The sequence below is a fragment of the Lytechinus pictus genome, chromosome 3 (genome assembly GCF_037042905.1).
Source record: "Lytechinus pictus isolate F3 Inbred chromosome 3, Lp3.0, whole genome shotgun sequence".
Classification (NCBI taxonomy): Eukaryota; Metazoa; Echinodermata; class Echinoidea; order Temnopleuroida; family Toxopneustidae; genus Lytechinus; species Lytechinus pictus.
The window spans coordinates 45,383,600-45,396,436 of record NC_087247.1 but is presented as its reverse complement, the minus strand read 5'-3'; the positions used below and the strand labels follow the sequence as shown (position 1 = coordinate 45,396,436).

The following is a 12,837-nucleotide window of genomic DNA, read 5'->3' as shown; positions in this document are numbered from 1 at the left end:
CTGTATCCAACACTCGTTATAATAATCGTGTTTTAAAATGTTATTTAATCACCTGTTGCATTATATTTATATTCACACACGCTCATTATGTATATAAAACAACACTCACACATTTTTCATATTGATGTAGTATAAGCCATAGAAACAATGCAAATAAAAAAATATATATCTGAACAAAAATATGCCTATTGTTTGATTAAATCAATGTGTAGAGACTGATTGGGGAGGTTTGATCCGACATTAATTTAGGAAAGATTCCGAGTCATTGGCGTCCTTTGGTTTATGAACCCGGTTTATGAATGGGATGGGATCCCATTTTCACAAGAACTTTGTCATGTATTTTTATCATCCCATGTTTTTACTGAAAGACTGGAAGAGTTATAGCCATTCTATATACGTTCACATCGTGTGTTACCAAATTCATAAGTCTATCTTGAATAATATTTCGGTTGAATAAGTAAACTCATTATGTATTTACTCCCTTTCGCCGCGATTTTTTTAGAGGCCAACTTTCAGGGAGCGCGGAACGGTTTTGAAATGGGGGGGGGGGGGAGGGGGCTGACCATGCAAAGACATACCGTACTTTGGTAATTTTTACGTTTTTGTACAAGTTTATTGAAAGAAAGTGGTGGCTGAAGTTCTACCATCCAGTTTCGCTACCCCCTGACTTTGTCATGAATTCTGAAATACTTTATATTCCAATAAAGAGGTCACATCGTTCTTCTAAGTTTATAATACCCCATGCTATTCCTCTAATTCAAGAATTCTATAACTACATGAAGTAGCCTACACTTTTAATAATCGACTAATAAGAGGTGAACCCCCCCCCCCCATAAAAAACCCTCAGCAAACGTATATAATGAAAGGCTTATTCAAGACCATCTTTAAAAACTTCAATTGCATGATCATACAGTTTTACCTAATAATATAACTCACATATTAATAACCTCATTTATTTTTATTCAATTACATGTATTGCATTTTTCATAGCATTCCCATGATTCTGCTCAGTTTATTCCATCACCATTCAGCATGCTCAGTATTAAAAAAACAACCCCCGAAAATAAGTAGACTTTATTCAATATTAGAAAATGAAAAGATTATTTGCTTGAAAAAAATACTGCATAGATAATAACATATCATAGCGGGAGATGAATAATTCTGCTGTACGTTCAAAAGCTATATGGCAAATAGCCCAAATGAAATGTTTCGATTATCACCAACAAAAGACACAAGTGTTCGATGCGATAATGAACAAAACTAGGGTCCTCTGAAATCCCATATGTGGTTACCATAATGTGTTGTTTTTATGTAATTTTCACATGTGTAGTGAAGGCTTCACTCTTAAAAATGTTGGGCAACATACAGTCCACACAACAATTGGTTAAAACTTTATCCAATTCTTGGTGGTTTTAAACCAATAATGTGTGCTTTGGGTGAAAAACTACACAGTATTGGTTAAAAACTACCCAGAGTTGGATCCCGGGAGTTGGATAAATTTTATTTTTTAACCAATTGTGTGGAAAGTATGTTGCCCAATTAAGAGTGTTTAATTGGGATCTTATTCAGACATGCACTCGGCATCACTTTGAGAAATTTCTTTGCTTTGGTCTATTTGAAATGGATTCGAATGCCTTCTTGATGAAAATGGACCAATGACGTCACTAGGCACAGGGCTTATGACAAATCGTTGACCTATCCTTGATGCTTCTGAGGCTGCAGCACGATCGCTGAAGACCGCTCCAGCACCACCCCGTGCCCAGCATAGCCTCATCATGTCATGGATGTCAATGATGTCGGCTTTGGCACGCTCCATCTCATCACGTGTCGTTCTGAGCTCGTCCTGGAGCTCCTCCACGGCGCGTTCTAGACTGTTAACGCGTCGACATCGTGCATGCGGTCTTGTCGTGACATCGTCAACATCTGGTAGCAGCATTTCACGAGGAATCTTTGTCTCCATACAGATTCCTTCACATGAATGGCTCTTTCCGAGGTCTTTTAGCATCGCTGCCTTTCGCCTTGAGAAGTTCATCGGTTTCACCTTGGAACCGGTGTTAGATGACGTCACTGGGGTAGGACGAGTGAACACGGTCTCCTCGTCGCAGGGAAACTCAACCTTCGTCTGTGAACCTTGGACGTTTGATGATGTTTTCATTGGTTCAGCCGAAGCGGTTAGAACCCATTTCTTCGTGCGGGCTTGGGTGTCCAGTTGACCAGGGTATTTCTCGTCAGCTAACCCGATATCACAAGGAGGGTTACACGGTAAAATTTCTCCAGGAGTGTTGTCTACCCACGCCGTCACGTTCGTCTTTTGCGGTGCTGGTTTATTTTTTAGTAGCTCTGTTCTCGAAGATCCAAACGCTGTTTGGTACCTCTCTCCCTCCGGATTTTCACCTGAAAAGAAAGGCATGTAAAAAAAATGTAATCAAGAACGGACCTAGATTGTCAAAATATGTATTTTCTTTAGTCTCCCGGGGATCGGGAGGGGAAACATATTACTTCCTTCTTTCATATGGAGCCAATAATGCTTGGCGCCGATCCCGTCAAGGGAAATTCCCTAAAATAATTATGTGCAGGGTCCATAAAGCAGCTTTACGGGACGCAATCACAATATTGATTTTGTTTACGCCCAATCCAAAAAATGAACCTTAACACGATGTTGTTTGATCACAAAGGACAAATGTCAACTGTTTATCTGGATATGCATTTCTTAATTTGTTATTGGGTTCAGTAATATTTGTTGTAAAAATAAATTATGTACGTATTTTTTTTAATTATCAGGTAAATCCGAAGTATCATTCATATGAGAGCGTGGTCGCATGGTTATAAGCATGAAGAAGATGACTTTCATCCAAATTATACAATTAGATTATGATCAGGATAGAGTCGTACCGATATCAGAAATACCAGAAATAGATGAAGACAGGGCAAGTGAAAATGTCAAGGGTGATATGTATAGGAGTGATTGGGAGAAAGAATAACAGACGGGAGATATAGAAGGAGAATGATCTTCATAGATCTATAGATGTATGCCCCCAAAATACCAACAGACCAACCCTATTTTTTTCTCCGGTTACGGCAAACAAACATGTGGAAGGAGGGGGTCGGCTGGGGATCGATCATTGGTATACGAAACCGGAAATCATCTTGTTGACCCCTGATAACTAACACCCCCCCCCCCCCCCCATCCATGAAGACTGACTTTTTAATGATTTCAGTAGCTTGTAACAAAATGATAGAATGAAAATCCATGATGAATCGATTCTTGATACAAGGTGGATCGTCTTCCTTCGGCTCAACTCACCTGATCGTGAGGGTCTCTCGCATCTCAGCCGCTTTGAGATGATGTGATGACCAGCGAGCTCGGCTTCGTCCACGGCTGTCCTACCCTTTGAGTTGGTGATCGTGGTGTCTATTCCCGCAGCGAGGAGGAGTAAGATGACCCTATGATGGCCCCTATAGGCTGCAAGATGGAGGGCAGTGTCTCCATACTGTGTCTGGATGTGGAGGGGTACTTTCTGCTCAACAAGAAGCCTGTAGTTAATAAAATGAAGATAAATCGGTTACAGGAGGAATCGAATTCGGGGGGGGGGGGGGTATTAACACTACACAAAGGGTGAATAATATCCATTCATTATCAACTTTTGCCATTGGTACCTACATGGATTATAAGTGTTATGGCAAAACTACTCTATTATGCTATAACTCCTTCTGATTATTGCAAAACATACAATATGCATTCTCCCTTTTTTCAAAAATATTTTTGTTCAAATTACCTGTCATTGTAATCACTTCGAGTGACTACACTCACTTTAAGTCAATAGTATTTATTTCGTTTACAAAAATGATCTTGTTCAAACATAATATTAATCCAATGAATTTAATTTTGTTCGTTACCAAATCATAAATCCTATATCGCTGCCATCATAATAAGAAGGATACGTGCCCTTGGTGCCACTTTCAGGGATAAGTTAGAAAAAAGGGGAATTACTATAAACAGGGGAAACCTTAAAATCATAATCTTTCGAACAACCAAATAAAGTGAAAATTTTTACGATTAATATTTAAAATCAATTCGATTTGCATGTATTTGCTATATGTTGACTGTCTAAAGACTCTAAATATACGCCAATCGCCTGAAACCCCCCAAACCCTTCATAATTCGTTTTTCATGCTCGTCATATAATAAGCAGGATATATTAAAATCGATGTATCATCCCGTCCTATCAATATTTAGTTTGAATGCAAGAAGGAATATTATTTATCGTTCGGTTTATTACCTTCACTCTAAAACATCTCATACATTGTATTGATGGTAAGCAGACATCTCGTCAATCCATTACATCAAGAGAAAATGCAAAAACAATTATTTTGTTTGTAAGATTTTTATACCCTGTTTATTGCTCTCGACAGCACAATACTGCGCGTACATTCTGGCATACTGGTCGGGGATGGGACACAGAGCCCCTAATACTTCGTTTATTTGTATTTGCTAATAAACCGCTGTATTGAGTATCATTACGGTAATCAAATTCGGATCGAATCGAATCTTATGAATACCAAATGAGAGATTTGATTGTTTGCGCTTTCACTTTGCTTTACTGATAAATCTTCAAAAAATAGCACAATTTATCAGAAATTCGACACGCTGCTACATCATGCCAATACCCATGTATGAGAGGGGCGGGTGAAGGGTTGAAAAGGGGAGAGGAGAGAAAGGGGGAGGTGTGGAGAAAATAATATTGGGCATTTTGGCAAAATTTATAAATGCTCTGTTGCCATTAAAAACGTGGTTCTTGCCATTCATTTCCATCCGTGTATTAATCTTCATAAAACATTCAATGATTTATCATAAAAAATTATCGATATTTTGAAATAAATCTATTTGCAATGTTTATTATCAGTGGTACATCCTGCCCTCAAAGACACACACAATTTTTGCGAAATTTTATTTTTGAATATTCTAATTATTCTGAAACTCGTTTGTCCGACCCCCTCTTTTAATGATGGTATCCTTCCCTTTTTTTTTATTCAAGTGCCTTGCTTCAAGGATGTTAATAATGGCACTTTACCAATAACGAACCGAAGTTTAGATTAAGGTATAACAAAATATCAGATGATGAAATAAGATGATTCAACTCTGATTCGGGTAAAGAGATACCGGGTTATTGTACAGAGCGTAAAAAGTACGGGTCATGACAGCTCCACATGATATGCGGAACTAAAACCAGGTATACCTGGAAAAGAGGATATGCCTTTGAATTAATTCTTTTGTATTTTGAAAGTTCTCTAGTTTTCATTATTGTCAAGCAGGTATGTCAACTGGCGTGAGCAGATATAAAGAATGGTACACTACTGAAAGATAAACATTACTATCCGGGATTTTTGTGCAATTTTCTGAAAAGACAATTATTGTTTAATAACAAACAAACTAAACGAATTTGTATCCATCCAATATACATGATATAAGCAGGTGAAAGATCAAGGCGTGGGACAAGATAGCGATATTGTGTCCATATCTGTATCAAAATCCCAAGGCACTTTATGCTTATCGAAATAAACGCGCAATTCTCTTTTTAAAAATTATGTTGAGTAAAAACTTATCGATAATGCACAAAAAGAGATGACATCGGTTTGTCGCGTACAACAATCTCGTGTTTTACGAGTTTTCGTAATTATGATGCTCACATCATTTTACCCAACTATCATGTTTCCGTTGTTGTTTTTTGTTTGTCATCAAACACTATTAAATCCATTTTTAGTGTAATATTTCATTGCTTTATCTATTGAGTTTAATTCATGACGGAGGGAGGGGGTGGTGGCAATTCGCCTTTTTTAATACCAAACTCATTTTAATGGAGGTTGGAAATAACGCGTAATGTAGTCAGTAGAACCAGCTCGTGATGGGGGTGGGGTTCCACGACCGAGTGAAAAAAAAAGAAACGAGATTAAAGGGAAAGTGTAAGGTGTAAAATTATTTTCAGGATATTATTTTAAACCTGACACCTGAAACCTGAAATCTGGCTGGCTCGCGACTTTTTAGCACCACCCCCCCCCCCCCCCCCCCCCCCGTTTGCGATGCACCCCCTAAAATGTTTGAGTCATAATACGCCACTGATGGTAGGGCAGGATTCCTTCTCAAGTTTCGGTAGAGATTATCATTTCCATTGTCTTATTCATCGTCTTTTTAATTTTCGGGGTTTTTTTGCTGTTTTTTTTTTACTCAGTTATACGATGAGACTTGCCCTTCGACTTTCGAAAAATCCTGAATCCCTTACTAGTGACATGTCAAAATGATATATATTAATGATGAGTGAGTGCTCCTTTCGTAGGAAAAGGGAACATCCGTAAAACGGGTTAACATAATACTTCAGGAAATATATACACTTCCAATATGCCATACCAAGTCCACTTCAACATTGCATAACGGTGTTCGAACTGATATAGTGATTAGAAACCATATTTTTGCAACTTTCGTACTTTATTTGAAATAAATGTACATGAAATCATTTCTTTTATAAATATCAGAAATTATAAATTATATAAATCGATTACAATAAACAACAATTATATTGATTTTTTGCCCCCTTTATAAAGTATAAAGATGGAAAATAAGAATGAGAAAAGTGGAAGAAAAAGAAGAAAATAGGGTATAGAATTTGTCTACTTTCCTTTAGCCGCACACTTCGCACAAGAAAGATCTTTTTCAGAGAACATTCAACAATGTTGCAGCCTTCTGAAGATTATGATTTATATTAAATGACTAGAAGGAGGGGCAGTCGCTTTTTCTACATTTTTGGGAAAAGAACTTCAGAAAAGAATTTATATAAAATTCATAGCAATCCCCAGCGTTGGATGGGGAAAGAGGGCATCCCCCAGAAAGAATAATAGGGCCTAATAATAATCGTGATGGTACAAACAATCTAAAAGTACTAATAACAATAATAAATGAATAAAATCTAAAAAGTGCAAGCTTACGCTTTATGGGCAAAAGTTTATTAAAATTAAAAACAACTGGGCACAATTTAGTTGCTTCGTCTCATTGCTCTAAAGTTTCTTTGAAATATATTACACATCTCTGACCACCTTGACATAATAGGTGACGCCGAAAATTTGTGACACGAGTCCCCTTTCAATACGAAGATGAGTCCTCTGTGTGTTGCCCCCCCCCCCTCGTCCAGAAATCAATGCAGCTACTGCTCAACCTATAATCTTGATCAATGAATCCAACGATTATCTCAAATATCATTCATAGATATAATCATTATTTTGTAAAGGAATTTCGGCTTACAAAATTAAATGTACAATATTTCAGTTGGTATTCACTTTAAGTTTCATGACATAACCTCTTGGTCATTGGACTATTTTGAAATGAAAACTTATATGACAATAGGTTATTTATATATTAGACTATAAGTATGTCTCTACACGAAGGACATCAGTATCATTATGAGTGGAGAGATATTATTATAGACACTGTGTTAATTGGTTAAATTAATCAACTCATTGTCTCTAATCCCGGTTCTCGTTTCCAGTTGATCAGTGACACATTATTGTGTCATTGTAAGAATAAATTATACTGGTCTTCTATGCAGTAGGACTATATGTTATACCGCTGCTATAATAGATTGATGAGACTGTTAAGGGTTTGCCCAGCCGCAAACATAAGACAACCAAGAAACATTGATTGAAAAGTATAAACGTTGATAGAAGGAGCAGAGGAGGAAATATGAAAAAAATAAAGCCTCAAGTGACTGATAATTTTTTTTTCTTAACAGAAAGCCATGAACGAGACACCATTTCCCCTTTTTAAATATCAAAGCTTTCGCGCTTCGCCACCCCTGCATCCCATAAAATTCCTGTAAAGCGAGTGCATATAGTGAACCATAATAAAAGGAGTCTAAATAAAGGATTTTGTTATTAATTTTTTTATATTACTTATATTTTGGCTACACTCTAAAAAAAAAGGTTACCCAATATTACCCAGAAAACGTGCATGTTCCCTTTCTACCCAATATTAGGTAAATTTTTACTCAGTGTTTTAGGGTGTAGATTATTATGTATATAATCTATTACTGTAAAGAAAGTGATTGACTGGTTGTTTGATCGTACAATGTATATATATCATTATTGTAGCATTCTCCAATTCATTATCATTGCATTCTCCACAGATTTAGCCTTAATTCTGTATTTCTATTATTTTCTTTCAATAACAAAAAAATTTACAAGATTTACAGAGATTTTACAAAAGCCAATTTATTGACAATTTACCTAGCTCCACCTATAGAGTTCAACAACAGATTAATGTGTGTATTTAAAATTGATTGAACATCTATTCATATTTATTTATGATATGATAATGAAACTTAGGAATATTTACAATATTTTTTACGCACATTGCACCTTCTTAAATGTTTACATTACCCGTTTTACAACAGTATTATGACAATAAAAGTTAAATGTTATTCTTACTTGACAATTGAATCGTGACCCCTTTCGGCTGCAGCATGAAGGGCAGTCGCACCCCAGCTTGTTGTTACATCGACCCGAGCCCCTCGGTTGAGCAGCCAATGTACCACGCCGGTGTAGCCTCGTACGCTGGCGACGAAAATTGGTGTTTCATGGTTCTGCGGTGCTTGGTAGTTGACAAGTTTACGACAAATAGGAGAGAATGACAAGAGACGCTGGATTTCGCTGACATCGTTGGCCTTCACGGCAAGCAGAAGAGAATTCATTGTACAAGTCGAAATGCACATGTGATCTGATGTTTAGGAGCCACAGTTTGTACGTCCAAATTATCGTCTGAGAGCTTATTGACTGACTTGCAGACTCGATCCCTCGCGGTACGGACTACAACTCGAATGTCGTCTGCTTTTTTCTAGTCACGTGATCTGAAAACTCCCACGCATTCGCCTTATCTTAATTATCAAACGATGACATGAACCTGTGTGTACAGAGATTTAAATAATTAGAGTAATCATCAATACCCTTCCCCATAAAAAAGGCAATAATCATCCCTTTGCACGTATCTCAAAATACGAGCAAAAGTTCGAGCGAGGTATTCATCTTGTTGAGGCTACCACAACATTAAATACTAATAATGGGCCTATATAATCATACAAAATCCATTTAGGCCTATTGATGGTTAAACGTATTTAACCCCATTATAATTCTCACAACCCAGGCTGGCACATTTACCACTGTTTATTGATTGCCCGGATTGATTGTATAAAATTGGTGAACAGACTGATTTTGACCTTTAAATTGAACGCACCTGAGCTTGAATTTAGCACGCTTGGGACTATTATTATGTAAATCAGAGAGTAACATGGAGGATGGCAATACGATTCATATTTTGACGGTAGATCTGTTAAAAACCTGTTAAAAACAAGCGATAGTGTTCCAGCAACTTGATTTCATCTCTATTCCCCAAATAGGGGTGGAGCAGAATACGCGGGGTAATGGTCATTGATGTGAAACAATCTATTTGATTTGTCATCGGTCACCGATTATAACAGTGATGTATACCTGGTGACACGACTGAGTGAGTGGGCGGTTCTTTGTTGTTGTTTATGAATGTGACAGCGCTGAGAAGACATTATACTTGTGATAAGGTCATTGAAATTATCGGATGTTTCAAACAAAATGTAATAAAAAAATAAAGCCTATTATATAAGTTCCGCCTTTCATTGAATCATGAAATGGACTGTATGCATGTTAGTCATAACTTTTGTAGTCCATGGTAGAAATAACTATTACAAAATGCGTGTTATGAAGAAAAGTGAAAGAAGTATACTTTGAACAATAATTGCTTGGTCATTTTTGTGCAAGGGATTCTGTGGCCGATCATGGTTAATATAGAATAATTACATGTCGAGTTAGGCAATTAGGTCCATTAATATTCAATCTTTGCTAATTATGGTGAGAATTTACAGACTTTATTTGGCTCAATTTCTGCTTCTTATTTAATTGATTGAAAGATTAGAACCATGGGACCAGTTCATCTTAATAATGTCAAATATGAATGATTAAAAGTCTAAATCAGTACAGTTCCCATGGGCGGAATTCCCAGGGGGGACAATATCAAATGTCTCCCTATACTATTTTTTGGTATTTTATGATGGAGAAAAACTCATCATCCACAATCAAAATAATACATGTATTTTGGACTAAAATGACCTTAAATTTTGGGTGAAAACCTTTTTTTTTGCTTGTCAAATTTTCCAGCCCCTGGTCCTCCTACCTTTGGGGACAGATTTCGGCCCATGACAGTTCGAAAAACGGCGAAATCATACAGTGGACCACGATGATGGGATGAAACATTTTCTGACCAGCAATGCAAGTCTGGTATTTAACGTTCCTTCAAACCTATACAAGACCTATTACATAAGGTATATCATCAAACTGTATATTGTGAAAGCGTAGAGCTAAAATTACGCTTTATAAAAATGTGACAGATACTCACCAATATAGGCCTACTTGTCACTGAAGGAAGTACTTTGGACAATAAGCACTGCATGAAACAATTACACATCTAGTCATGCATCGCAGGGAAAAAAATCACAGGGAAATACGCACATTAATCTTATCGAACAATCCACTAAGGCTCGAATTCAAAACACAGAAATGGCAGGTTGAAGGATTGTCTTGTCTTCCGTCTGTCCACGAAAGTCCGGATTATTTCACACGGTCTACTGGTCATTCGAAGCATGGTCAGAAAAAAGGGGATTCTGAAATCAGATGTTGAAGCCGTATACATTGCAACTTCAGAATTGAAAAGGTAAACAATCTCCCGACCTCATTCTATTCTCCTTTGTCTGGTTTTAGAACATTGCCCCATAATGCACATTTACATGTCATCGGTTCGTTAATGATAAAATAATAACCAGAACCAGAACGGTTGTTACCAAAAAGTTGCAACTCATAATAGGAGACAAAATACGATTTTTGAAATCCGGTATATACGACTTTTACAGAGGCGGATAAGTGCTGACTTTGCCAAGTAAATAAATATTTACAAACATCCTTGTGATTTATACGGGTTTACTGTTGCTTTGACTATGTGACCTTTAACTGGAAATGGTCTATAGATCCTAGATATGAACTGCCCGCAATGGGTCATTTTTCCTGTGATGAAGCTGATTACAAGGTATTTTCCCCTATTTTCCCTCTACCACTCATGACTTGCGACCGGGTTTGTCCATAGTCAGCTGAGTATCCCACACAAGGGTCATATCCTCGTTGCATGTGGTTTAGTGAGTATACGACTAAATTTAAAGGTGGGACTGTAATGTGGGAAATTGTAAAATATTTAGAAATATCATTTAATTTTGATCACAGTGACTAAAATCTCTTACAATTTTTAGTTTCCTTCTTCTGCATTATTTTGATGAAAATTATATAATAATATTTCTCGAAATATTTTACTACAAATGTTACCATCCAAATACAAAGTGCCTGAAAACATTACTAAAAGGAATGGGTTTTGAAATGTATTTATAGATAGCATCCATGATATTATTTCTCATTCTGCTTTAATCGCACACTGTATGCAACAAGCTAATGAAGGCCTATTCACTAAAACATGAAATCGTTTTGAGTTACATGAGCTTGAATTTTAAATTATGTATACTTGAAGCTAACTGGGAGACGAAAAAAAAATGTTTCATTGTCTTTCATAATTCAGTGCCAATGTTTCCGAAATGCCTACATTGAACTGCTTTTGCTGGATCTATTCATGGGGCTACTAACACAAATTGAAAATAATGCAGGGAAAAGGTCGGGGAAAATTCTTTGAAGACCGCTTTCTCTTTTCCCATTTACAATTTGACAGCCTTGGAAAATGAGTGAAGTGATATTTTAATTGCTACCTGATTGCACAGACACGTTCTCAATGACCATACTGACTTTCGTTTCCCCTGAAACATCCCTTTGCGTGTGACGCTTAGAAGAATGAGTGGGGGGAATTCCCGTCTTTTTATAAAGACGTCATCCTCTAATATGGGGAAATCCGAGCGATGCGCACGCGCAACAATTAGCTTATTGTGCCTGATAATTATGTAGAAATTACTGTGGTGAGGGGGGTGGGGGTGTTCTAAACAAATTCCAGGGACTTGGAAAACGGGATGTGAATGAAAGATGATATATAAAAGTTATAATTCATTTTTTCTGCCTTTCTGTATTATCTTTGTGTGCAGAAATTCGTCGCAACTCTTTGTGGTCTCAAAGGCTGATTCATGGAAGAGGCAAGGGGATGGATTCATTTATAGAATCGAATTAATTGGAGCATAATTTTCCATGATCTTTTCATTGTTTACAGGAATGGTTATGACTTTAAATTGAAATGAAAAGTTTCATGAGTTGCAATGAAAAGGCATGCGAATTACTAGTAATAGGGCATGACAGAGGCCTGAATTAAAATAGGAAAAATAAACAAGAAAAATATTGACAATTCCATCAAAATCAGATAGTTGGGACTATCTTGCAATGCGTTAGTTTACGATGTCACCTTACCACTTCATAATTTGACATTTGATTTTTTCCCCATTTTTTTTATTCATACATGAGTCTCAAAACGGATATATCCCTTGTAATAAAACAATTACACCAACGATGATTTCGCATTGCATGTAGACTTATTACAGTTTGTTCATCAGAAAAGTTTAATGGTTATTTAATGGTTGTATTAAATAAATTGGATCAAATCATCAGCCCACTAACTGTTTCGCCGAAATCAACCCCCCCCCCCAAAAAAAAAAAAAAAAAAAAAAAAGAAGAAAACTGCCATAACTTCTTCATCGTGTTGATAAGATATCGACAGAATTCCCAGCGCTTCTT

The 12,837-nt window shown here is 36.8% G+C and overlaps 1 protein-coding gene across 2 annotated transcripts; it reads right to left on the bottom strand.

Moving 5' to 3' along the window:
- Window positions 1-1,084: 1,084 nt before the first annotated feature.
- On the bottom strand, window positions 1,085-11,078 carry LOC129257159 (ankyrin repeat domain-containing protein 6-like). Of its 2 annotated transcripts, none has more exons than XM_054895426.2 (4): window positions 10,466-11,078; window positions 8,473-8,944; window positions 3,305-3,534; window positions 1,085-2,394 (listed from the first exon to the last, which is right to left on the bottom strand). In XM_054895426.2, exons 2-4 carry the CDS (start codon window positions 8,754-8,756, stop codon window positions 1,562-1,564), a joined length of 1,347 nt encoding a protein of 448 aa, XP_054751401.2. In that variant the 5' UTR covers window positions 8,757-8,944; window positions 10,466-11,078; the 3' UTR covers window positions 1,085-1,561. The 2 variants fall into 2 exon arrangements, with proteins under 2 accessions (XP_054751401.2, XP_063953226.1); XM_064097156.1 differs by lacking the exon at window positions 10,466-11,078 and adding an exon at window positions 9,275-9,485.
- Window positions 11,079-12,837: the final 1,759 nt, after the last annotated feature.

Bases quoted from the DNA above. Each gene is read 5' to 3' on its own strand.
- LOC129257159 (XM_054895426.2), bottom strand. From the start codon at position 8,756: ATGTGCATTTCGACTTGTACAATGAATTCTCTTCTGCTTGCCGTGAAG. The intron at 3,535-8,472 runs GTAAGAATAACA...TATTAACTACAG, and splicing joins GGTCACGATTCAATTGTCAA to GCTTCTTGTTGAGCAGAAAG. The intron at 2,395-3,304 runs GTGAGTTGAGCC...CTTTCTTTTCAG, and splicing joins CGAGAGACCCTCACGATCAG to GTGAAAATCCGGAGGGAGAG.